The 27,510-nt window shown below is 44.1% G+C and overlaps 2 protein-coding genes across 3 annotated transcripts in view; one reads left to right on the forward strand and one right to left on the reverse strand.

Annotated features, from left to right (window-relative positions):
• The window catches only part of lrrc7 (leucine rich repeat containing 7), an 89,465-nt gene extending 69,291 nt beyond the window's left edge, over positions 1-20,174 (reverse strand). For both annotated transcript variants that reach the window (XM_062396330.1, XM_062396329.1), the window contains exons 1-2: positions 19,806-20,174; positions 6,268-6,553 (exon numbers count right to left, since the gene is read on the reverse strand). The gene's annotated coding sequence lies outside the window, so the exon portion shown is untranslated. The remainder of the gene's footprint in view (positions 1-6,267; positions 6,554-19,805) is intronic.
• Positions 20,175-22,703: 2,529 nt separating this feature from the next.
• On the forward strand, positions 22,704-27,023 carry ccdc17 (coiled-coil domain containing 17). The gene is made up of 11 exons (XM_062395629.1): positions 22,704-22,879; positions 23,212-23,337; positions 24,057-24,228; positions 24,407-24,545; positions 25,276-25,380; positions 25,551-25,690; positions 25,804-25,926; positions 26,038-26,198; positions 26,274-26,359; positions 26,454-26,669; positions 26,930-27,023. The coding sequence occupies exons 1-11, from the start codon at positions 22,724-22,726 to the stop codon at positions 27,021-27,023; spliced, it is 1,518 nt and encodes a 505-aa protein (XP_062251613.1). The 5' UTR covers positions 22,704-22,723.
• The last annotated feature ends 487 nt before the right edge of the window (positions 27,024-27,510 follow it).

A 27,510-nucleotide genomic window follows, 5' to 3' on the forward strand; every position in this document is an offset into this window, starting at 1 on the left:
AAGTGCATTAGTCAAGGTGAACTGACCGTCTGTTGTTTGGCTTCTGTTCACTGCCTCTTGGAATTCAATCATTCATCACATGCAGGTGATATTTAAAGAAGCGTCCTTGATGGTTCAAGCTTAAAGCAAAGAGAGATACATGAAAATGTGGTTTCACGCCACTGTGACTCAGAAAATAAGAATATGAGTGATTATGCTTTAACTAAGAACATAATCAGATTATCTCTGGAGAACGGCAACAATGGTGACTCCTTTCCCAGCGTCCTTAATCAAATTATAACCACAGGTGTAGGACTCATCAAGTCTTTCCATTCTACACATCTCACATCCACACCAACTTGGGTCAACCTGTCATTATGTAGTGGTCACAGATAATACTCACACATCGTGATATTCAACTCTCTGACCAAGCAGGAAATGGTGCTGAAGCCGCTCAGAGAGAGAATCTGTTCATTCATTGTCTCATTTACAAACCAAAGCATCAAACAGCTGTTTAACCACGTTTCCCCCTCTTTGCATTGGCTCATTTCTCTCCGACTCAAGCTAATGTCTCTCCGGGTCAATGGAGAAAACAACTTTATGGTTTCAACAGCTTCATTTACTCTCATGCACATCAAGCAAGACGGGGAAACAGTGTGATACGCCCAGAATCTCAAATTCAGATCATTTCATATACGGATAATAAATATAATGTGATGTAGAACGTTTTCTGTAAATACAGTGAATATAAATTGACCACAGGCCATTATGTTGCCATGACAGACATTATTTACTTCCATCTTGCCATTCATATCTGACGTGATTTTCAAAGGTTCAGTGATGTTTGATTCTGTTGTGCATGGGGAACAGTCTGTTGGATGATTTGTAAAGTTCAGATTCTGTTTCAGACTTGTGATAGATCAGTGAGGCTTGAAAGCACCAGTCCACAGAAGAGCCCTGTGCCAGACCTCAAAAGAAACATCACAGGGTGCAGAACGTTTCAGCCAAAAGGTTCTGGATCAGGAGGAAAGACTCCAACTGGGCCCCCGAGCTGTGAGGGACACACACCCAGGGCCGAGCAGCCTGTGGTGGACCTGCCTGAGCAGAGGTCGAATCACCTGATGATGCTGAGGGACATAACTGGTAAATGTGTCCCCAACATCTTCCAGTGGTTTGCAACTCATCAGTGTCCAACTCGTGTGGAAGATACTTTGAAACCTAGAAAGAATATTCACCATCTTGTCCTGTGCTAAAATGAATATACCCAAACTGAATCCATGCGATAGACGCAGCCCAGTACAAGTCCCCCTGTTCAGAACTACATTCATGTTCACTCTCCTCCAGGTAGACTTGTGTTGCCTGCTTGCATCTGTAACATGTGGAAGAGCGGAACGAGTCTATAAAGCGATATTCTGCACAACAAAATAATCAATAGAGCATAAACATGTTATATATCATGATATCAGATCGTGCAGTCCCCATGTGACGTCCAGAGAAGCAGGTTCCAGCCTCAAACTGTACATTCCATCCAGTCCGTCTACAACCCGCGTGTCAATCATGACTCATGCCCAAGTCCTCTCACATCTCTGCTGCAGATTGAGGGGGATTTGCAAATATTCTTACGTGACAGCTTGATTGACAACAGACCTCTCTGTCTCGGAATTAAAAACCCTAAATTGCTCTGTTAAATGGATTAAAATGGGATTTTTCTCATTCGGATGTCCCTGTAATTTGGCCCCAGGAGTGAATCACGCAGGAGCCGCGCACAAAAGCCATTTACTGCGGAAGCTTCGGTCCCGCGGGATTCATTTGCAATTACTACCGACTACTATGGATTTGCTCAACTGTTCTCTGCCGCTCCGCCGTCCTCCTCCGTGAGCGACTGAATGCAATCACAAAAGAGTTGTTACAACGAACGCCGCTCACACAGGAACTATTTAAAGACTCCTCTCCAAAAATACTAACTTTGCAATCATACCCCTGCACCCCCCCCCCCCCCCCACTACCACCACCCCTCCCCCTCCACTCACTGCTTCGCCAATCTCAAAATAGCAAGTTTCATATTAATGTTTTTAAAAACGTGTGCAGGAGAATCTCAGCCATCCAGAGAACATTCCACCCTTTGTATTGTGTTAATTACAGCTCAGCCATGTCTGTCCGTCCCCCCCCCCCCACTGGGTCTGTGGGGGGACTGAGAACAACATCACTCCCATGAGAAGAGGCGGTTGTACTCTTGTGTATTTTACTTTTTTGTGGCAACATAAATAAAAACCAGCACTGTGGCCAATTATATCATAGCCTGCAGATACAGTGGATTCTAACCTGCTGGTTGGAATACATTGATATCAGTGAGCAGAGTTTACTTTGGAACCTTTGATAACTCTCCTCTGCCCAGGGTCTGTACAAACTTTACTTTACGTTCTGCTGCATTTGATGCAAAGAATTGAAATCACGTGAGAGGTTTGCCTAACTCCAATTAATAGTTTTAGATGTAGCAGTAGCCGGGACTCAGATGAGGTATCATTTGATTTTTTTGCACTATCATAGATACTTTGAAAACGGCACAGGTGCCTCAACGGTGCCGGGACTTTTCTCTTTTAAGAAGTTTTAAATAAACTTAACTTGAATATTTAAACGTGAAAAAGGTTCAGAACTCTTTCAAATGTTACACACGAAAAAACCTATAATAAATGTACACTACTACATCTACAATAAGCTAACACAAAATAGCAGTTTCAGTGCCTCATACAGTAAAATACTCCAGTTCCGAACTCGTCATCAAGCCTGCCAGCTGACGACACGCGGTCATGCACACACAGAGCCTCCCTCTGATGTCTAATGTATCCAGTAGCCACTCTAATCTCCATGTGTAAATACAGAGCTCCATCCAGGAGGTGGTGTTGAAATATGAAGACACGGAGGCAGGGGACACAGTTACAGCCAGATTGGAAAATTAAGCCTAGCGCCTCCTCTCACCTTCCATTTGTTCTGCATCTCCCTGTGCAGATATCAATTTGGTTGAATGCAGTGTCCCGATTTCCTGATTAAAAAAGGTTTAATCTCAACGCTCGTGAGCATCGTCTCCAGAGAGAGAGAGTGAGAGAGAGAGAGAGCGTGGGATGAGACACAGTGAACACAGCTCTGTGCTTCAGCCTCTGTTTGGGCATGATGTTAGCAAACCTGGCAACTCAGCTGTGACGTCAAAATGACATCTGACTCTAGAGTAACAAATAAATGTATTTTCATAAAACACTTTCTCTGAACTACTGCTTTAATTGGATGTTCTTTGACATGGCATGAGGCGTCAGACAGAGAATCTAAATTCTGAATAATGACGTTGACTGAGGAAGGTAATAAAGATAATAATATATGATGTGAAGAAACAACTGTTTGTGACCTTGTTCAACTTTTTCAGTAAATGTACATTTCACCAGGGAGTTTATGTTTCTTGGAAGTTTCTTTTTTTCATCTTCCATCTCTTATAATCGCCTCGACGAGCCCACGTGGGAGCTGACGTGGCCGGAGAGGAGAGGAATCACTGATTGTGTGACTGCACGGCTCGCTGCAGCTTGGTAGACGGGTCTGAGATGCCACCTAGTGATTCTGATAGGACCCCCCCCCCCCCCCCCCCCTCCTTTTCCCTGACTCAGCGAACGAGGAGACGGGGACGAGTAGGACCGGTCTCCATGGCAACAGCAGATAGACAGAGAGAGCAAAAGAAAGAGAGAGAGAGAGACGTGAAGAGAGAGGGAATGTAATGAGGCTGCTACACTTATTACACAACCACACAAAAATACACAACCAAATGTTTGTACTGCTATATGCTTGATAGGACTTTGCACTGACTTCCATTTATTGTCCGAAACCGTATCCCTGATCTTAACCCTGATCTTAACCATACCTAAACTCAACCACAACTTACATCATACCACTAACTTCAGAGGTGATGCTTTGACACGTACACACACACACCAATGAAAGCACACTGTACATGCCCAGCGAATTTGAAAATGTATTCCAGTTCAAAAACTTCGAGAACGTTTCTTAACTTCTGTTTCACTGAATCTCAGTCTTCGACCTTTGAGCGCAGTTTTTCTTTTTAATTGGGATTTTGTTCAGTTCAGTTTTTTTTTACGTACCTTTGTTTCGCAAAGCAGAATCCAGTTAATGAACCTTTAACCTTTCCATGTACACAAAAATTATCTAATTTCCTTTAAACCTAAGTTTATATTCCTAACTTTTTTTGGTTGGTTCACAGAATTGTTGTTGTTTTCACTACATTTACTGTCTGAACGTCAAATTTCCATTATATACTGCCTTTAAAAAAGTGTGTCAATAAACTACATAAAGTACAGTCTGAGACAATCCTCCATTTTTTATAGATCTATAAAAACGATTGTTTCGAGTTCACATCTCTCAGTCATTATTTTGATAATTACAGAAAGTGTGAATTTGCAGCCTATATTGAATGAAATGATGTTTCCATTAGAAGTGAATGAGCGGGGAAGGTTGGTGATATAAGACACACCGGAAACTACAAAGGGCACAACAGTGTTCAGGGTCCATCGGCTTCCTGAAAGAGCTCCTCTGTCTTCTCGAGTGCAGCTTCAGCCTCACACCAGCAGCTCCTCATGCTGCCTCACGGACACTGAAGTGGGTCAGGCAGCGGTCATGGTGCAGCTGCAACTCCTGCACCAACACAACCTCCCCACGTCCTCGCCTGCTCCTCGGTTTGCACCACACGTTCCCCTTTCTCCTGCTTCACTTCAGCAGAATCAGCAGCAGATCATTATCGCGTGATGCTGACTCCGGGTTTATAGCAGAGAATTCTTTTAGAAACTTTAATTTGCATGATCGCCTTCGATGTGAAGATGTTGTTGGTGAATACACTTTAGAAGAATGTCCAATTTCCTGTCATTTACTTGTGTTGTTGCTGATGTGTAAAGACCCTTGAACTCTGTATATTCATTCCATTAATTAAATACTAATATAAGAGAGGTGGAAATACAAATTGGTGATATGCAAACATAGCCACAATATCACACTGCAGTAAATCACCTCGCTTACAAGACAAACACATTCACAGACTAATAATAAAGCCAAGAGCTGGATTAATAAAATCCCTGCATGTGTCTGTACAACAAAACAAACGAGAGAATAAACGACAAAGATGGTCGATATGAAACGTGTGAGATGTGTTGACAGCAAACTGGGAGAGAATATGTTTATGAATCTGAAAATAATTTACTGGGAGGAAAAAACATATTAACTGTCGAATAGATAAGAATAACTTTTGTATTTCATTTTTTCAAATTAATGTGAATGTCAGAAAAACAAGATGCACGAGGAAAAATGCGATCACAAAAGACGTTAAATGTTTCATCGCACAGAAAAGACCAAAGAAATGTACTTTCAAAGAAATTCAGAAGAATGAGTTTGAGTAGAAAGTGGAAAAAGTTTGGATTGAATCAGTTCAATCTTCTGGAGGAAGTTTAAAGTTGATCGTTGACATTTAAAAAAACAAACGTTATCGTAGTTAGGAGACGGGGTCGAACCTCCATTGAACTGAATGTCAAGAACCTTTCCCTCTGCAGAGCTTTGCATCTAAATGCAGGGCAGAAGCTTGTTCCTTCACCTCTGACCTTCTTCAAAACTGGACTTGACATTTTGTTCTGCACACAAGTGTTTTTTCACTTTTCATGTGTCGAGTGAAACACCTCCTCCTCTTTCATCCTCTTTCCTCTGCTTCTATTATTAATGTCAAACTGCTGTTGTTGACATTATCATCTTCAACCTAACTCATACACTTTCTCCTCCATCCTCCCTCTCCTCCTCATCCTCGCTCTCCTCCTCAACTCACCTCCTCCATCCTACCTCTCCTCCTCCATCTCCTCCTCCATCCTCCCTCTCCTCCTCATCCTCGCTCTCCTCCTCAACTCACCTCCTCCATCCTCCCCTCTCCTCCTCCATCCTCCCTCTCCTCCTCCTCATCTCTCCACCTCATCCTCCCTTTCCTCCTCATCTCTCCTCCTCCTGCCTCTCCTCCTCCCCTCTCCTCATCCATCCTCCCTCTCCTCCTCCCCTATCCTCCTCCATCCTCCCTCTCCTCTTCATCTCTCCTCCTCCATCTTCTCTCTCCTCTTCCCCTCTCCTCGTCCATCCTCCCGCTTCTCCTCATCTCTCCTCCTCCATCCTCCCTCTCCTCCTCATCTCCCCTCCTCCATCCTCCCTCTCCTCCTCATCTCTCCTCCTCACTTATGGCGACTAACCCGACTCCTCGTTTCCTACCTGTGCTGTGGGCCAATGAGGATTCAGATGCCCGTGTAGGAGGCGGTGGTCCTGCGGTCAGTCGCCCTGGAGATCAGTGATTGGTGGAGCTTATATCCCCGGGGCACGGCCTGTGGTTGGTCAGGTTCATCTCTCCTTGGAACCCCCCGCCCACTTGGGCCTTTGCAAGGCCTTATGGGTAACACCGCGCTCTGTTGAACATGTTCCTGCCCGGTTTGTTGTTGGTCAAGCCGTCAGCAGCAGTCGTCTTGTTGGAACCGTTTTATTTTGTGGTCATGTAGAGTTCCTGTGTGAGCAGACAGAAGAACAGGTTTCTTAGTGAATGGACGGTTTAGGAGACATTTTCCGAATTTTGAGAAATGTCCAGAAAAAGACATTTTTCCAGAGGTTGTCTCAAATATAAAGAACACAGGAGGAGACTGTCCAGAACATTCAGGTGAGAGGTGGTGTTCAATAGGCATATCAATAAGTGTGTGTTTAAAGCTCATCGACAACAGCCTGGCCCATTTCCACATCATGTCATTCCAAGTTGAAAGACAAACACACAAAGATTCATCAGCCTCTTGCCGCCACCTCTTAATTTTCAGATATTTGTATTTCTTTTGGTATTTTTCCAGTTTTGTGTTTTACTTGGTGACCGGCAGCAAAAGTTTAAGAAAACTTTAAATCTATTATCGAAGAAAAAATGTTTGCAGCCACTGCAATTATCTTTAATGACTACAACACAACTACAGTAATTATTCATAATAATATAAATTCTATAAATATTTAAAAAACACATTTGAATACAGCTAGATTATACTTTTGTTTTCATGGGATAGATGAATAGATTTTCATTATTTCTATTCACTCTTATCACTAGTGTACTCTTCATGCTGATACCTACATTAAGTAACTTATCTACAAAGATAAATAAAACCTTTGTGCTGATACCAAACCCTTGTCGCTTGTCCTCTTCATAAAATCTACTTGTCTCTTATTTCTTTTAACACAATTGAGCTAAAACGTGCATTAAACAGTGTAACGATGCCGTGTTGATGTTTTGTCACATCAGTGTGACAACAAAGTGACTGTTATGTCTCCACAACAGCAGTTTTGAGTAAAGACTGAAATGACGGGTTATAAATACTGACGACTTCCTGCTCCTACATCCTGTGACTCCTTTTATCAGAGCTGAGCCTGGTGCACAGAGCTCCATCTCTGACAGTAATCCCTGCAAATCAAAATCTGAACATATAATAACTATAATAAATACAGTCGATGTCAACTCCACCCATTTATGGACGACCGGTGTTTTCTGCTATTAGTTGCCATTTATGTTTTTCCAATATCAAAAGTTCATGGTGACTATTATTTTGACCCGTCTCTTACAGAACGTTTTTTTTGTATAAAAGGTTGGAAATGGGGGGGGGGGACTGGGATCAAACCGCCGACCTTCTGGTTAGCGGACGACCCGCTCGCCAAGTAAAAACCCACAATGGGACACATTCGGGCAGCCGCCTGCATGTGTCAGTTTGTCCAACTCATCTAAATTACATCCAATAATGTGGTGGGGATGCTCGTCACCGTGGCAACGCTTTGTGAGTCATTGTGAGGTTCGTTTTGGAGACAAAAGCTTGTGTTGAATTTCTGATTATGATTAGAGACAGTGTTAGCCTAGATACCAGCGCGGGTACACAGACGTAATAGTGTATATAAATATACACTATTATATAGAGCCAGCATATTCACTGCTTAAGCTGAAGGGAACCGTATAGCCGCTCCTCTCCGCCGTATAATTCCAGGCTTGTCAGTCATTCTTAGCATTTAGACATAAAGCAGCCCGCCAGTATAGGATTGCATCGTGTATAATCTCTCCCTTTCCTGGTTTCTCTGGGGGGGGTTTGTCATTATTTTACATTGTGTTGTGTTGTTGCTGTAGAGGGTTGTGGTCCGTGAGCTTTAAACTTCCAACTAAAACTTTTAGACTCATGCTGGAGACACTTGGGATAATAAAGCATTAAATCCTAATCCCTGGGAATCTCTCACACGTGACTGTCGGCACTGTATGGGAAAACATAAACGCCTTATAGATGAGTGAACTACAGGAGCCTTGGTTTGTTAAAAATAGAGAAACAACTAAATAACCACAGCATGAGACAAGAACATTGTTTTCTAATTTATTTATACATTCATTCTTGAATTTTAGGGAATTTGTCGCCACTTGGGTGCACTGGAAACTATTTGTGATAACACTGATATGTCCCTTTATAAGTGAGAAAGGAGATATTTGGTTGTAAACGGTTGTTTATCCACAGAATAAAATCCAATATCCTCTCTCTTTTAGCTCTGATTTGGGTCTCCACCACCTCGTTTGTGACAGATCTGGCTCTTAAGGAGATAAATGCTCCACTGTGTTTGCTATCGAGTCGCTTACTGTGTCTGTCTTCCATTTAGTGCTGAACAGTTTGTATAGAGGCGAGTATTGCCTCCTTCATCTGCCTTTATTTGTAGGTTAGCGAGATTTGGGGAAAAAGGAAACGGAAGGAACCCAAAACGTTTAGCCAATCTTCTCCATTGTGGGATAGGACGTTTTTTAAAGGTTTGAATTCTCTGTGAATTTTGTCTGAATCTAGGAGGAAATGTTTAGGGGTTTGGTATCAAATCAAAATATGGATCAAGTGGATTTAAATGTGGATTCATAGAGGTGTATGTTTTTGGTCTCTGTAAGTTATGGAATAGAACTTTAGGACCTGTAAGTGGCACCAATGTGCAGCGGAGAAACGTAACACAAGGCTCTGCAATTCTAGTTAAAGCTGTTGAGCTGAACACAACTCTTTGGAACGGTGACTCAAATGAAAGGGGATGTCCAGCGTCACAATGAGAAGAAACTGTCTCATGAAACTTTGATTCCTAGAGACAGCGGACTGGCTTGAAGCCTTTAAAGGGAAAGTTTCACCCGCTCACGAGGTTAAATCAAAGACGGCGTCTTGAACAATCAATAAATAATTATTTGTGTATCTCTCCTCATGGACCAAACAGTGAAGCAGATCACGTGACAGTAAGTGAACAGAAGGAAATGGTCCTCGCCTCAGTTCATCTCTCTGCCCAATCTGAACGCTGACCCCCCCCCTCCCACAGGCTGCTTCACTCTCTTCTTATTTGTCACGAAAAAACCAACCAGTGCCTCCTGTTGGATGAACAGCCGCAACTTCTCGAGGATTCGAGGGGCGACGAAAGGGGATTACTTATGTGATAATCAAAAAGTTCACGGGCAGATAAAGATTTCTGGGAAAGAGACATTGCAGAGCTGAGTGTTTACTGTCTGTCTCGACTCTCCCTTGAACTCCTTCACTTCCATCTGTTTGTCCTCGCTCTCCAGCCCGTCCGTCCTGGCACACGGAGCGGGAGCGAAGGGTGAATTAATAAAGGAGCGAAACTGGAGCACAACTCCCCGAGGTCCGACTTTTCTGGGACGCTCACACAGAGGAAAACGCGCACACACACACACATACACACACAGACACACACACACGCTTGTTAGGCCTACATGTGCAAAAAGCCACATGCATTGTGCTCGTCCATTGATGGGGTGACGAGATGGTGAAGGTGGGAGACACCGTGGGGGGAACAATTCAAACGTCCTATAAGCTGCATGCTCCTGTCTCAGGGTGGGAGGGACGAGAAGGGGAGAGTGAAGAAGAACAAAGGGAGGAAGAGGAGGAGGCAGGACAGAAGCCACGTGAGGAGGGTTGCATGGAGAGTGTCCCCCAAGGCGGTGAAACCCACATTGGTGCCATACATCCTTTGATTCCTTTTCTCCTTGTCTCCATCTTTCATCTTCTTTATCATATTCCTTTACACTCCTCTCGTCATCTCTCTTCTTCTTATCTTTCTTAGAAACGCCAGTGCGTGTATATTCATTTATCAACATAATGGCTCCTCAAAAGTAAAGCCAAAGTGTCTTGATCGCCCTCTGGTGGCTGGCTGCAATATAGGTCATAAATCCCACCCCCTCCATGTTTATATATGGACCAAATACATTTTCTCAAAGAAGTTTTCTGTCAGATTAGATTTAGTTCTCATCCCACTGATGTTTGTTCACATGCTCATTTTTACTATGCCATCGAAAAAGGTGAGAAACATCATGATTGACAGCTGAGGCTGACTCCTGATTGGTCGACGTTGTGTCCTGGCTATTTTTGCTTCTTTTTTAGATGTTAGTAAAAAAGGTGATCGTCGGGCATGTGAGGTTTTAAAGTATAAAAACAACACTTAAAAAAAAACTTCCCAAAGAATCATCGTCAAAAATCAAACTGGACAAAGTTTTACACTCTGAGGCATTAAATATTTGTTGCTTTACATTCAGTGAAGAAAAGTATTGTTTATTAATGTTTTTTTAAACGATCAGGCCTCCTTCAGCGAGGGGGAAAGAAAACGTGCCTCAGGAGTTTCAGTGTGATTCAGAGCGTTGTAGTGGGCACAGCGAGCCGGCCACTGGGGATCAAGCCAGCGACTCTTCATCTACACACTAGATTTTCTGAGAGAGCTGCCAGCCAGCGAGCCCCCCCCCCCCCCCCCGCTCCATCCATCTCTCCTTCCTCTGTCTGTCACTCTGTTTTCATCTCCTTCATCTTCATCCCCACAATATGCTGAGTGAAACAAGGACGGAAGGAGAAGAAGAAAGGAGCGGATGAATGGAATTAACCGAGCGAATCCGAACTGAATGAATGCACGAATCAGTGGATGATTACGAGAGGGAAACAAAAGTTACAATTCCTCTTTATTCCTGAGATTGTGCGTCAGCGGGAAATGACAGGTTCATACAACCCGTATTCAAAAAGCATCTTTTGTGACATACAGATGTATAAAAATAAAACAAATCAACAAACCTGAGTGACTCTGGGAATATATAGTATAAAAATAGATTAAGGTCACAGGAGGAAGAGCTCGACGGAGAGGGGTTTCCAGATATTGCTCACCTAATGACGCATGGCAAAAGTACTCAATGCTCACATGCATGAGTGAAAAGAGAAATCTGATACAAACACAGATGAGGTCTGTGTTTGCAAAGTCACTGTTTCCTTGTGAAATATCCAAATGTGCAGAACACGATTGGTGCTTGTGCTTTAGAAATGTTTTTTGATGAATATGATGCAGAAATGAGGAGGTGAGATATGAGGGAGGGAGGGTGGGAGAGAGTCAGTGAGTGGGCAGACGAGTGGAAAGGACTGAGTGAACTCGAAGAGGAGATGGCAAATGAAAGAGTAAGGCAGACGTTAAAATAAAATATACAAAAATTGGTTATTTTATACCTCACATGTATTAATATAAAGCTTGAAATGTATGTTTATAACAATTTTACCCAATAAACAATACATTGTGAAGAGTAAAGCTGCTTCTGAGGATCCATGTGGAGACTTTAGATTGTTGAACGTTCATACTCAAATTTAGTTTAACCAGGATCTCCATGTTTGGAGTTTGCATGTTCTCCCAGTACCTGTGTTGGTTTTCTCTGGCTACACCAGCTTCCCCCCACAGTCCAAACACATTCAGATTAGGAAATGAAAGAGTGCCTGATGGGTGTGAATGTGAGCCTGGATGGTTGTTAGTCGATACACGTCAGCTCTTTGTGGATGGGATAGACCACTCACATTTATAAATTAACTTTCAAACCCTTCTCTTCAGTGAGGAAGAGCAACGACACTAAAAACTGGATGTGAAGCTGATAAAAGTACCTGAAACTTAAAAGTCCCCTTATGACACAGCAAGTTACTCTCAATTTTAAAAAACACTTTCTTCCCCGACCCAAACCCCAGCCCTCCACTCCTGTAGCTTATGCGTCATCCTGCAGACAAAGAAACAGATGAGAACATCAGCTCCTTGTTGTCTCAGTGCCGCATCGTGACGGACAGAGTAAATAAGTACGTGGGTAAAGTTTAAGAAACTCTTAAAACACAGCCGTGTGAACGTGATCCAATCAATCTTCTGCTGTGGCACCGATTAAAGTGCAACACCGATTTAACTCTTCCTCTAGTTTGCATGTGAGAGGGATTAACTCATTTTGTCACTTTGTCTCTCTCTCTTACTCACACATAGGAAATCAAGTATATTTGAATAGATAAATAGGAAAAACAGGCCAGGAGAGAGAGGGGGGGGGGGGGAGAGAGAGAGAGAGAGAGATGGAATCAGTGAAGAGAATGAGGGAAATAGAGCAGGAAGAGAAACATGCAGGGAAAAGAGTGAAAAGAAAGAAAGAATAGAGTCGGAGCTAGAAGCTGTTGAGAGGGAGAAAGAAAGAGAGCCTCTTGCGGAAGCCCAGGGGGTATCCTGCCATCCCAGAATGCTCTGCTCTAACCTACTTTGGTATTTCTGTTTCTGTCTTTGTCTCCGCAGCGCTCTGAGTGGGCTATCGCCTTTACACACCACCGCTCGGCGAGTTGTGTGCATGCGTGTGTTTCTCTTCCTCCACCCTTGTGAGAAGCCAAATAGACACTCGTGTGCATGTGCTGGCGCCCGGTCGTGTCTGTGTCGGGGACATCGCGTCCACAAGCATCTGATCAGTGACTCCTCCTGGAGACGCAAGATGAGGCCTGTTGTCGGACGACACACAAACACACACAAACACACACACACACACACACAGCTCAGAAACGGAACAGGAGACAGGAGTTACGTTAAGGACGATTTCAAAGCATCCGAACACTTGTTGGAGTTTTGCTCTGTGTGCGTTTCCTTGTGTGTATCTATATGTAACATGTCATTAATATTGTGTGAGTCAGTGCAACTGTACTGCATATGTGTCAGTGTATGAGTCAATCTATGAGTGAATGAGTGTGAGTTTGTGTGTGTGTGTGTGTGTGTGTGTGTGTTTGTGTGTCTGTGTGTGTGTGTGCAGGTTGAGTGGGCAGCCTGACGACCAGCTCTGCAACACGCTGCTGCCATGGAAACTAATGAGGCGAGCAGGGAGCAGAGGAGATGTATCTGTGTATTAAATCCATATCCATCTGTCATACAACCGTCTCATTCTATTATCAATGGTTTCAATCCTTGTAAAATTATGAATTTGTTAATTAATTAGGAAAATTCACTCCATTTTTTTTCTCGTAATAATAAAAAGTTGTCTTCCACAGAGATCATGGAGTTGTGGGTCTATTTTCTGATTTAGATCAATTCATCATTTGAATGATTGACGGTAACACAACAACACTACAGATGCACCTATACATTTAACATCCAACACTGGAACCAGGGCTCCACCTGCTGCATGTACAGGAATACACACACACACACACACACACACACACACAGAAACACACACTCACTCTGTTAACAACTCTTGGACCCTTGAAGTGAACTTTAGATTCATGTGAAAACTCCACAACAAGCATCCTGTTGTCGATTGTCTCCTTTAAAACCGTGTTATGTTAAAATACTACTCATATAATCTGCGTTTTAGACAATGACTAGTTTCTGTGGGGGTGGGGGGGGTTCCCAGGACTGACCGAGTTTGGCTAATTCCGAGCAGCATGGTGAAGCATCCTGCTGATCATCAGACCACATTGATTATTTAGACAGTAAACAGTGAAGGGAGCAGACAGCAGATGGTTCCGTGAAGGATCACTGGAAACTACAATGGCTGCGATGCCAGAGCAGACGGCCCTCCTCCCATTTTACCTTGTGTCCTTCTTCTAATGCCCCCCCCCCCCCCCGAAAAAAAAGAAGCATGTGTGGTCAAAGTGATGAAGTTGAAGTCCTGTCGAAAAACGCAACATACACAGAACTACTCAACGACACGTTTCTGAGGAAAATAAAACTCTTGGAAGCCCTGTCCATGGTTTGGTCTAAAATCATCACCTTGTGTGCCCAAAGCATTGTGGGTAAATGTGTAGAGTATCAGGAACACTCGAGAAGACAGCCCACAAATGCTTTGCTTTTTTTCTCATGGAGTTAGGAAGGAGGTGAGGAAGGGAAGTGTTTCTCATCTACACATTCATTGTTGGAATAAACCATTTGTTGTCCACGAAAACCGGCATCTCCTCATCATAACCACAACCAAAAAGCTCCATCTCATTGGCTAATGGTTGGGATAAGGCTCCTTTGGTGACTCACTCGTCCTCTCTCTCTCTCTCTAAAAAAAGGCCCACTTGCACAAACTCACAAACTATGACACACTTCAAACGAGCGACATGTTCACATTCAAACAGAAGTAATTACCGACACTTTGGTTCAAAGGGAAAAACAAACAAACGGAGAAGAGAGAAGACGCCGCACACATCGGTGGTAACAGGAGTTTGAGAGGCCTCAACCGGAGCCCACTCCCCCCTGTGGATCTCTGTGTGTGTGTCAGTGTGTGCGTGTGTGTGTGTGTGTCCATGGGCATTCTGTGCGTGTGGGCGGACAGTGAAGCTGAGTTGTCATGTTGGGCCGATATATCATCTCTGAAAATTCATAACGTTGCATCTGTGTGCACAATCCTGCACGCACAAACACACACAAACACACACACACACACACACACACACACACACACACACACTCACACACACACACACACACACACACACACACACACACACCCAAATATACACACTGATACATAGAGAGATATCCCCACAAACACACCCACACACAAATGCAGGTGAACAGAGATGTACAAAATTCACCATGAGAGGCAAATCATATAAAAAAAGAAGCAAGTGATAATGGCATCGGGCTGTCATCGACCGGAGGGACGGAGAGAGAGATGAGGTAGATAAAGAGAAAGACAGAGAGAGAGAGAGAGAGAGAGAGAGAGAGAGAGAGAGAGAGAGAGAGAGAGAGAGAGAGAGAGAGAGAGTGCGTGGTAGGCAGGAGACTCTGTGTGGGTTGACTTTCTCCCGGGTGCTATGGTAACCTACAGCGCTGCAGCTAATCATAGGAGGAGAGAGAAGAGGATGAGGGGAGGAGGAGAGAGGAGAAGAGGAGAGAGTAGAGGAGAGACAAGAGGAGAGGAGAGGAGGAGAGAGGAAAGAGGAGAGAGGACAGGAGAAACAAGAGGAGAGAGGAGAGAGGAGAGAGGAGAGAGGAGAGAGGATGAGGAGAGGAGAGAAGAGAGAGGAGAGAGGAGATGAGGAAAGGGGGAGAGGACTTTTTTTCTTTACTTAACTCTTGCTCATAAGTATGACATCACTCGTCTTAATGTGATCCTGATTTTTTCCTTCATCATCAGTATTTTATTGTTTTATCTATTTTCATAATTGGTTCCTTTCATCTTAAAATTAATATTATTTTAGTTTATTTAACACCAAGGAAGTTGTGTATCTTACGCGTCTGTTTGTGTAGTTGTTGCTTTGTACGTTTGAAAGCAGGATTACACACAAACTGCTGAACTGAGTTCCACAAAACATAATGGAAGTTTGTGAGATGGGTCAAGAAAGAGCCCATTTAAGTTTGGTGTCGATTTTTCTTTCCACTTTCTATTTTACCGAAGAATGACTAATGGCACTTGATGACAGAAAAGGCGAATGAGAATCTTAAAATGTGACTTTGCTGCAGTTCAACAGCAACATTTCTATTTACAGGATATTTAACATTTTCTTATTTTTTTCAAATTCAGAAGCAGAGAAGTGTTTGTGGGTGGACTTGTGTTTTGTTTGTTGCGACACTTGATATAAACAAAGAAAGGCCGTAAACACAACAGCCCTTTGTTCCAGGGTCTGTTTTTGTTATGTTCGCCCCGGAGCACAATTCAGTAAATTAATCACAACATGAATCAGCCGCATGAAAAACAGGCGAACGCCTCGTCAGCCGTATAACGAAGAATCAACCGGTGCTGAGAGCAAGGACGGATTGAGGAGAATTAACTGGAACCTGGAACCACATGCAAACCATCGGCTGGTACCAGTTAGACATGTCAAGGTTTTTCTTGTGTCTAACTTCACTAATTGTTGTGTGTATTATCGTTTATGTGTTTTTGCTTGATGTGTCTTTATTTTAAAATTGTCTAATCATTTGTGCTTTTGTGCATCTATTCATAAGTCATACAGTTATAGTTGATTTCTTATTCAACTTATACAACTGGGCCCCCAGATGATGGTGGTGGTGGTGGTGGTGGGGTGAAGAATTAACAGGATCTGAGCAAAGGGGTGGAATCCAGGATTGGATTATAAGATATGATGCTTTTGACATTTTCACCAATTTCACAGGAAACAATAAAAATCAGGCATATTTAAGAGGACTGATATTTACGAGTGTGTGCAATTTTAGAACCAGTGAATTTAAATGTTTTCATGAACTCTACTAATTTATAACTCTGTATATAAATGTAGAGTATACATGTGAATGGATTCATGTGATCATAAGCATAACTTGCCAGTATTGAGATTTATAAAGTGATTTTAAAGAAAATCCATGAGTGTGTGCACGTGGTGTGGATCCTGATAGAAACCTGGATATTTTAAAGGGTCCCAGCTTTTCTTTAAGCCGCTCTATGGTTACAAATATGATGACAAACATATTAACCATCACTAATCTGTAGCTATGAATTTTAACGTGGATGGTCGGGCCTTGGGAGAGATATTCCCTTCACTCAGTTCTACTCTAGTTTTACACATGTAAGATTAATTGCTGTTCAATATTATAATTATATTGAAAAACATTTGTCTCTGAAAAGCCTGAGCATTAAAAACACATGGATCCTCATGTGTAGCCCTTTGTATGAACTGATCCCTTCTCGCAGACACAGTCATCGAACGCACCAGTTGTCTAAAGCCGCAGGACAATCCCAGTCATTGATTATGGGCTGTTGCTATAGCTGATCGCAGATTAACGCTCTCACACGCTGGTCAATAACGGACACAAGTAAAAGCTCATCATCGGAGTGAGTCGATCCCAACGGCAGACGTAGAACTCATTTATTGTTCTTGATTTGTGAGGCGTGAATTTAACGTCTTGTATTGTGTTGCCATTAAAACGACGAGGTTTGTGTCTCTCGTTCTTTTCTCTGTCTCTCTCTCTCCTTTGTCTCACGCTCTTTCCTCTAATTTCTCACTGTTTCATAATCCCACTGAGAATGATGCAACCATACAGTAACTCTGAAGACACACACACACACAAACACACAAAGGCATACAGTGTCAAACACACACAGACACACACACACAAATGCATACAGTGTCACACACACACACATACATACACACACACACAAAGGCATACAGTGTCACTCACACACACAGTTTCAGAAACCAGAGTACTTAGGAAATATTTAATCTGTACTTAGTCTGAGTTTAGTCTGTATATGAGGACTGTAGACTGTATAAAGACTGTGTATAAATATTGCAGACTGTGTATATAAACTGTAGACTGTATAAAGACTATATAAAGACTGTAGTCCGTAGACTTTGCTGGAACCCGGCTGATTTCAGTCCACACCTTGACCTCTGAGGACAACCAGTGCTCAGCCTGAAGTCACAGAACAGCTGATGTAACAGTGAACTTGTCTGGAGGAAGCTGTGAACCTGAGGGTTCAGGGTGGAGGCTGTCTACTTGTGATGGGGATCCGATCAGGCCTGTGGCCTTGTTTGGTCCCCCTCACCTTTCCCCTTCCCCTCCGCCCTGCCACTGATCCACCATCTAATAAAGCAGAACCGATTCCTGAAGCTTTGGTTTTCTCTGCAGCTGCAATAAACGCAGCTGTGAAGATGAGATCTTTCCTCCTACGCAGGCAGGGAACAGCCCTGGAGACCCAAACACCTCCAACTGGAGCTGCTGCTGAGGAACGTCTGATAAACTCCCTCTGCCAGCAAACAGGAAACCTGCCCCCGTGGCCCCCGTCACAGCCTTCAGGTGACAGATTGGTGGTTTTGATTTATACCTGCAGGGAGGATCTGAATTCTCTTTGTGGATATTAGATATTAGACCTGTAGTCACAAACCCTCCTGTTATGGCCTCTGATGAATTCAAAAGCCTGTGCGGCTGCCATGCAAGTGGGTTTTTCTTCCAATTAACAAGAGGTATGTGATAATCGGCAGAGGAATAAAAGACCCCTGTAAGAGTCAGTTCCAGATGTGGACAACCTCTATAATGTATTTTCAAAACTAGAATAACACCCAGCAGAGAACAAAACATTATTTCATCAAGATCCATGAATTATTCTCTGAGAAATCAATGCAAATGTTGAAAAACACCTTTTATCACAATGTTAGAGGAGCTGGAAAACATAAATCCTGGATCTGCTCCCTGAACCAAATTGCATGACATGGCAGAAAATAACGTTATCTTGTAAAATGTATACATTTACCAAAGCATGAAAAGACGCTTACATTATAAATCTATATGTTTGTATCTGTAACTTTTATATCTGACAACAACATCTAAGGTCATGAGCCAAACTTGCATAGGACATTTTGTTCTCCTCATCCCCTTCTGATTTAAAGCTGGTATTTAGAGTTTGGCGATCCTGGAAGAGCTTGCAAGAGCAGGCTAAGATTAGTTCTTTTCAGACGACTTTGTTCATTGGTGGTTATCGGGATGTGAAGTCGATTTTAACAAATAAGATAAAATCCGCCAACTTTGCTTTATCGTCGAGCAGATTCCCACAAAAACCAACAAGAGTCTGCCATGGAAGGAAAAGCAGAAAGTTTCCCCACAGTTTAAAAGTGTGTCTGCGGGTGGTGGGGCTGTGAGGACTCTTGACTGGGGGGAGGAGCCAAGCAGAAAAAGCCGGGAAGACCCCCCATGGAGCAGGAGCCCTGGAGTCCTGAGGGCCCGAGGAGCCCGGCTGTCGTCTGACCTCAGGTGACTAATGGAGGTTCTGAGGGAATCCTGGGTGACTCTGGCACTTACACCCAGCTCTCAGCTCGGACCTTAATGCAGGACCTGTGTCGCATCATCTCTTTTTAATGACGCTTCTGAAAATGCAACAAGACACGAGGGACCAGAAGTTGTCTTTGGCAAACACTTGTTAATTCACACGTCTGTCCACACAAGATGAGGTGCGGCAGAGATCAATGCAAACGGATGGATTCCCCCCATCCCCATGAGTTGAGATCATCCCACTGGAAACCAAACGTCTTTGTAGGTTACACTGGTTTTTTTCTGGACCAGTGGGACAGTGGGATGCTGCACAGCCCTGATTCAGGAGTTGGAGATGGAGCGTTATGTAATTAATACTCCTCCTCCTATGCAGATACAGTAGACGAGCCTAGATATCCTGGCCTCAGCTGTAACTGTAGCCCTGAGATGACTGATCCAACCTCACACACACAAACACACACAAACACACACATCTCAATCCCTCTGCCTCCTACATACAGATAGATGGATGTATAAGGATCCGGACACTCTTGACTCAGCTAAACCCTTTTGCAGACTGTAAAACAGGCATCCAGTGGAATGTAGGTTTCATACAGTAACGTCTCCCAGAGCCACGCAGCATGCAGAGGATCTGTCCCCCCCCCCCCCCCCCCCCCCCCGCCCCCCCGTCTCACCCACTCACACACAGGACACAGCCCAGAGACACAATCCATCCACGGACAAGTGACTGAAGCCAGGACAGACAAAGAAAAGTCTCTTACCAGCAAATCCCCTCTCTTCTTCTTCTTCTTCTTCAGGAATCCTTCCTTTCCTCTCTCTCTCTCTCTCTCTCCCTTCAGCCGGCTTCCTCCAGCGCTCCAGTTTTCATCTTCAGGAGGAGGAGGAGGATGAGGAGGAGGAGGAGGAGGAGGAGAGCGAAGGACTTCTAAATCACCAGCATCCCTCTTGCTCCGGTGTCTCCTCTCCTCTCGTTATCCAGGTTTCTCCACAGTCTCCTCGCCGGGTGAAGCTGGAGCATCAGTGATCAGCACCACCGCTCTCTCTCCCCTGCAGGAGGCTGCACGTCAATCACCCCAGGTAACCTAGGGAACCGCTGGGCCCGTCCCCCTCGCCGGCCTCTGATTGGTCGGAACCGACAGAGGAACCAGAAGTCACAAGTTCCTCCCAGATCCACAGATGGGAACAGAGAGGAGAGAGAGAGAGAGAGAGCTGTGGTGGGATGATGGACAGAACCAAACAAACAAGCACCGGATTGCAGCACTTGTTCTCCTCCTCCTCTCTCTCTCTCTCTCTCGCCCTCTCTTTCTCTCTCTCTCTCTGACTTCAGAGCCGGCTGCTTTATTTTACAGTTGCTTAGCAACAAACGGGCATGTGTGAGTGTGAGTTGCAGAGCGAGGGGGGGAGAGAAAGAGAGAGTTCAAGTTCTCAACACTCTCTCTCTCTCTCTCTCTCTCTGTCTCGTCATCTTCCTCTCTCTCTTACTCCCTCCCTCTCTCCCCTGTTTCTCTCTCTCTGCCCCACTCTCCCTGTCTCTCTCACTCTCTGCCTCCCTCCCTCTTTCTTTCGTTCTCTCCCTCTCTCCCTCCTTCTCCACTTTCTGCCTCCCTTTCCTCCTTCTCTCTCCCCCTTCTCTCAGTGTCTCTCACTCCCTCCGTCCACCTCTCTCGCTCTCACATTTTCTCCCTCCCTCTTCCCTTCTCTCTCTCCCTCCCTCCCTCCCTCCCTCCATCAGAGGTGTGGATGGATGTTGAATATTTCAGTCCTCAGCAGCAGCAGCGGTTCTCTGTCTCATTGTTATGGAGGCTGTTTCAGAGCAGACTGGACTGTTGCTGTTTGTGCAGCACAGAGAGTTAAAGGACAAGTTCACACGACCAACAGGTTTAACATCACCAGCCTCAACATACGGTCCTACGGTAAAAACCAACAGAGCTTAAAAACCTGAAACATCATAAATCCCGGCTTCTGCCTCCTCAGACATAAAAAAAGCAACAAAATGATTTTAGATTATGAAGAAAAGTCTAGCTATGGTTTTAAAGACCATCCTTAGGGACTGTATGACACCTCACATCAACTTGAAACTGTACTCAGGTGATAAGAAATGGGAAAAGTGCTAAAATGATAAACGGCGGATTCTGTCCAAGCTCTCGTTACCAAACTAGAATTCAGAGGAAAAATCCTTTTGCTCTGCACAATAAAAAAATAACTTAGTTCGTTAGTGGGCAAGATTACATGAAAAGTACTGAATCGATTTCCCCAGTACTGAATGATCGGGATTAAACCGACAAAGAACTCATTTCATTTTTGGGGTGGAATTTCCCTACAATCTTTAAGGTTGCAAGTTAGACATTTTTGGGACATTTTCACCAATTTCCCAGGAAACAATTCATGGATCTTGATAAAAACATTCAGGGATGTTGAGGAGACTTACATCTAAGTGTTAGTGTAACTTGGTGCAGCTTGTGTCTGTTGGGCCTTCAGAGAAGTTTGAGATCTACTGTGTCATTCTAGTTCAATACTCAGCTTTGAGAACTCACTCAGGAATCAACAGGGCAAAGTAACTGCATTTATCTTTGACTTTTCTCTTCTTAACAACCACTCAAAGCACTTAACAAGTCGCATTCACCCATTCACACACACACAGTCATACACAGCTTCTTTACGCAGCACTTTTCTACCACAAATTCACACACCGGCGGGAAAGTCCGGGGCCATTAACAGTTCAATGTGTTGTGCAAGGACAAAGCCGACTGGAGGACATCGAACTTCTGACCCTCTGGTTTGTGAACGGCCCGCTCCACCTCCTGAGCCGCTGCCGCCTGATAAGATCAACGCCCACTTGAAAAGTCAAGTTTTCAAGTGTTTAGGTTGAGATATAACATTTATGACAAACACTGACTCTCCCTGAGATTTCCTCTGGTTGAAGGTTAAGGATAGAGGAAGTTGCACTATGAGGCAAATTATGATCTCAGAATATGGGCGAAACAAATAAGATTAGATTGATTGATCGGTTGACCAATACTGACTGGAGACTCTGTAAATTGAAAACAGGGGAGTGATGGTATCACCACGCTGGCATTACATGGCTTCCTGAATCTAATGGCACATTGTGTTCCTCTGTTCTACTTAAACTCACTCAGACATGATTAAAACCTCCATTAACCCACTTAGAAAACAAGGTGTATGACCGTGTGTGTCTGGAACAAAATGATTTAATACTATTGATATAAACTTACAACAAACACATCACCAACAGATGAATTCAGTCTGTAAACAAGACGTTTTGTTCCATATGGATTTATACAGACTATCTAATATGACAACAACTATAGGAATAAAACAGGAAGTGTAGTAAAGAAAAATACAAACTATACAATTCACATAATTCTACGTTGTTGTGGAGTGATTCTCTGTTTATGTGTATCCAAGCTGTTTCCTAGATGCATTGGTATTGTTAATAAAGTTGTCAGGGGTGAAAGCCACACCCCCGACAGTGAGGTCACTCCATGGTGATGACAGCTGCCAACAAACACAAAGGACAAAGTCAGTTGTCAAAACAAACCCGTTGCAGTTCAGGACAATGAGATTAAGAACTTAATCTTGCTTTGTGAAACACTTTGAAGTGAGTTATTCCAACTGTATTTCAGTTTACGGGTCTCCGGAGGTGATCTGAGGTCATCGGATGGAGAAGACGTTGACCTGCCGAGCCTGTCACATGGTGTTCCGCTCCACCAGGCTGCTGGAGAAACACACAGCGATGTTCTGCATCGGTGGGGGGGCGGAGAGCGGAGGTGGAGGTGTGGACGCTAAACAGACGAGAGCTCCTGATCTCCTTCAGGTAAGAAACCAGACAAGCAGCTGATCAGAGGAGAAGAGATCAAATATCTGCACAGAACTAGAAATACAAAGGAATGTTATGAGTCTCACAATAGATGCATGATAAAGGTACTGTTGTTGTGGGAGATCTTCTTACCATAGTGGTGAGAGAAACTGGTTTTAGTAGGAGAAAGTTAAGAGAGAATTAAATGATTGTGATTCAGAATGAGAAAATCCACTTTCTACATCTCCTCATGAAAAACTCTGCACAGGAATCTTTTAGTTCCTTGATTAAACTTCATGTGACCAAAAGCTCCAGTCTATGTGGTTGAAACACAACTTGTGCATCTGCAGACGAGGGTTCAGAGAAGAATCCCCGTCAGGAGGAGCCGTGCTGAGGCCGAGCTGGAGTCGGGAGCAGAAGACAAACGGGCGATCGCTCAGACGGACGGTGGTGCTCTGCAGAATCTAACTGACGAGGTAAAACCCAACCGCTGCACCGAATTCTGCACCACATGAAAAACACAGAGCAGTTCCAGCCATCAAACCTTTTTATTATGCAAGAGGTATTTTCAGATGCAGTCCATTTGTCTGTGTTGCATTGCAAACATCAAGCTGATTCACGTTCCCACAGGGATCCAGGTGTCAGGGCAACCTTTGGTGTTTATGTATTTATAATAAAATGCATTTTTTACGTAATTCGTCCAAACACTGTGGGCATTGATTAATAATTCATGTTTGGATATGATCGTGTCAGTGAAGGCCAGGAAGAGCAGGGCACATGTGAAAGTATTTATATTTCTTTTAGTTTTACATTAATATAAAAATACATGATTTCTCTTTTCTATTTCTCAGTTTCACAGGCTGAGGATGTCCCTTGAGGAAAATCTCCCAAACTGGTGTGGAAGCTCTGAGGTGGATACTGGACTCAATGGTTTTCTTCTTCCCCTTGCACTGTACTTTTCAGCTTAGATGATGTGTGATGTGCACTTGTCAAGGTGAAAGTCAGGGACGTATAAGTGCCCACATGTCCTCTATAATGTAAAAGTTCTTTAATAATAGAGCCACTCATCCGCCTGTGGTGTAAGAATGAGTCACAGGTCACTCAGGTAGACGTCCAAGAAACAAGAACATTTTAACGGCGCTCAGGGTGAAAGGAGAAATCAATCTTTTCTGCCCCACTGTGTGACATGTTCAAGAAGCGATGCTGTGATATAAATCTATCCATTTTTAAACACGGCCCTCAGCCGAGCCCACGTCATCTGGGTCACACCGAGGGGCTGAAGGAGATGAGGGAGATGGCGTCGCTCCACCAGCGCCGGGTGGCCCTGATCCACGCTCACCACCGGCAGCTGGAGCAGCAGAGAGACGGTGAGGGACGAGCGGTGGACCATGTGAAGGACACAAATCTGGTTCTGCCTCGGCTCGAGACTTCCTGCTGAGAACTTCTCATCGCAAAATGTCAGACGATGCAAATGTCAGGGATTGCTCTGAGATTGTGTGTGTGTGTGTGTGTGTGTGTTTGTGTGTTCCTGGTTGTGTGTTTCAGAGCTGGCCCATCAGGTCTCGGTCCTGAGTGAGCAGAGCCGCTCGAGTCAGCTGGACAATCTGCTGATGGAGCTGAGGGAGCAGGAGGAGAGGAACGAGGAGACACTGCAAGAGCTCGCTCGACATCTCCATGCATTACAGTAAGTGTGTGTGTGTGTGTGTGTGTGTGTGTGTGTGTGTGTGTGTGTGTGTGTTCCAGGTTTTACAGGTTTTTGAGACAATATGGGAACTTATCTTCCTCATAAAGAGGAAAATCAAGTCTTTACAACATAGATCATTCAATATTAAGGCGAAGACATTTTTAAAGGTTAGTTTAAGTTAAAGGGTTTAGGTTAAGACAAGACAAGAAGTAACTATGGTTAATATTAGAGTAAATCTCTTAAATATACCCAAGCTTCACCAAATTTGAAACACTCATAGATATAACTCCCCTGAACGAGCCTGACTTCTCTCACCAGGATCAATGAATTATTCTCTGAGAAATCAATAACAAATCTCTCACATTTTAAAGAAAATGAAAGTAAATTCCTAAATCCTTCCCCTGAAGCTCTCTAAAAACCCCACAAACAGACAGGGGTGAAAACATGTTTAATGAATGTGTTGTTATGGTGAGTAGTCTGCTCCTGCAGCGCTTTTCAGACCAATAAAATCCCTGAAATATGATTTTTTCTTTCCTGGCTGCTCTATGACTCACAGCATCAATTATGTATTTCATTATGCCCGGGTAGTTCCTCATCGCAAGGTTTGTGCTGGAATTAAAATAATCCTGGTGCTGTCGGGTGGATTCTGGCCGGGAGACTTTGCAGAGACGTCTCGATATGATTCAGTTTAGATGATCCGCTGTGTTTTGTGTTTTCTTCTTCCTCTCAGTGTGCGACCTGCTGATCATCCAGTTCCAGCCGAGAATCCAAAGATTCATCCTGACAACTACAAGCTGATTACCTCTGTGGATGGGCCGCTCTCTGCTCAGATAAAGTATACGCCTGCATTTATTAAAAAAAGAACACAGCTGGAAGGAAAAACACAGAAACAAGTGCAGCTTTTCTTCCTCTGGTTGTCTTTTTAAGAAATAAAGCTGTTTATATGTGAATAAGAATTGGTTCAGCTGCCTGGTTACCTGAGGGTGAACCATGTCTCCGCTGCAGAGCCCTGCGACAGACCTACATGCAGTCAGGTGGGTCAGATCCAGCCGTCATGGCGCAGATGACTGACCTGCAGGCAGAAGCTCAACGTCTGGAGGAGAATCACGGAGCAGCAGCAGCGTCGGCCGAGGACAGGAGCAGGAGTAAGACTGAGGAGAGCGATGACTCTCAACACGTTTGATTCAAATAAATGCTGCAGATTTAAGACTGAGGGTAAATTACCTCTGAGCCACATCAGTGTTCTCCTTGAATGCAGAGGTGAGGCCTCGTCTGCCGGGTCCGAGCTGGGAGCTGCTGGTTCTGGAGCAGGAGAACCAGAGGCTGGAGGAGGAGATCCTCAGGATGCAGCTGGACAGAGAGAGAAAACATGACAGCGAAGGTTGAAGTCTAACCGATAAACATGTTTCTAACTGATATTTATTATTGCGTGCAGTCTGGTTTGAGTGAATTTAGATGTGGAAGCCTGAGGGGACTGTTGTGTGTTGTGCAGCAGCAGTGAGGACTGAGCAGTGGTTGATGCAGAGGGAGAAGCTCCAGCAGAGTTTACAAGCGGAGGTGGAGAGAGGTGGAGAAGCTCCCTGGTCCTGCAGACAACCTCCTGCTATGTTTCCAGTCCAAACCAAGACCCACAGCCAAGCACCTTTTTCTCTGGTACAGACTTTCAGTAAAACTTTCACAAATGACTTGCTCGTCACAGTTAAATAAAAACCACCATCTTTCCATCAGCTCCAGACGAGATCCTTCTCCTCTACGTCAGGGAGACACGTGATGGACCCACTGGACTCTCTGGGTCCAGCTCCCTATGACCCAGCGTCAGTTTACTTACACAAACACACACTGTACATCCAACAGGCCATTTACATATCTGAGTAAACTTTCTTCACACGACTTCCTGTGGTTTTTCAGAGCTGGTTTTGTGGTCTTCTTTGACCTGGCACTGGGAGTTGATGCTTCTCAGAAAGCGCTGCGCCTGGTGGCCGCTCTCTGCTCTGAGGGTGTGGAAGTGGGACCCCCGACTCCACTGCCCCCTGTCCAGTGTCTGCCGGGACTATCTTCACCGTACAGCCACAGCCTCGCCCCTGGAAACTACGCTCTCCTGTCAGTGAAACAGCCCGTTCCCAGGTAGGAGCTGTGTGGATTCTCATCTGCAGAGTTTAGAGCAGAAAGGATACGGCCCAAAAACTCTGCTTTCATCAGAGAGAAACCCACTTTCCATTGGGGCAACTGTTAAACAACATAAAACTGACCAAGAGCTCTGGGTTCTGCTGACAAAAACATAATTGTCCCCCAAAAATGATGCTGTCACAAAAGAGTATAAAGACAAATCTGGTGCAGCCTCCTCCTGAGTCCAGGTGACAGACGTTTTCATTTCCCCTCTGCAGGATCCAGCCCTCACCGTCCCTCTGCCTGGTGGTGGAGGTGCAGGCAGCCAGAGATCTGGATGTTCACAACCAGGTTCATGTGCTCCGTCAGTGACATGTTGATTAACCACTGGAAGAGGTGGAGGATGATATAAATATTAAAACCTATCTCCACCTGGGAGCTGGTTTTTTCACCCCTGTCCATTGGTTTGTTTCTGAGCGAGATTACACAAAAACTACTGAACCTTTTTCCATGGACTGGGTGTGAACCAGAGAAGAACATATTACATTTGATCTGGATCCAGGAACTTTTTGTTCCAACTTTCTTCAACATAGAGTTTTTCAAAATTGTCATTGATATCTCAGCGAGTAGTTCATGCACTTTGATGAAAGTCTGTTCAAATTGCTGCAGATCCATGTAAGAATCTGGATCTAGTCAATTTAAATAGAGTGTTGTGTCTTCTTGGATACGTATGTTATGTTTGTGTGTTTGTCTGTGGTTGAGTAAAAGGAGGTGAGACTGAGTGAGTTTATGTTTTAGATGTTAATTATAGCCCTGTCTGTTTTTTTTTTTTTTTTTATTAAGGTGGGAAACATGGATC

Source organism: Platichthys flesus, chromosome 9 (assembly GCF_949316205.1).
Source record: "Platichthys flesus chromosome 9, fPlaFle2.1, whole genome shotgun sequence".
Taxonomy (NCBI): domain Eukaryota; kingdom Metazoa; phylum Chordata; class Actinopteri; order Pleuronectiformes; family Pleuronectidae; genus Platichthys; species Platichthys flesus.

What these genes read in the sequence shown, in the direction of transcription:
- ccdc17 (XM_062395629.1), top strand. Translation starts at nt 22,724, where the DNA reads ATGGAGAAGACGTTGACCTGCCGAGCCTGTCACATGGTGTTCCGCTCC. An exon ending in CGACATCTCCATGCATTACA is followed by an intron (nt 24,546 to 25,275) that starts GTAAGTGTGTGT and finishes TCTTCCTCTCAG; the next exon opens with TGTGCGACCTGCTGATCATC. An exon ending in GGCCGAGGACAGGAGCAGGA is followed by an intron (nt 25,691 to 25,803) that starts GTAAGACTGAGG and finishes CCTTGAATGCAG; the next exon opens with AGGTGAGGCCTCGTCTGCCG.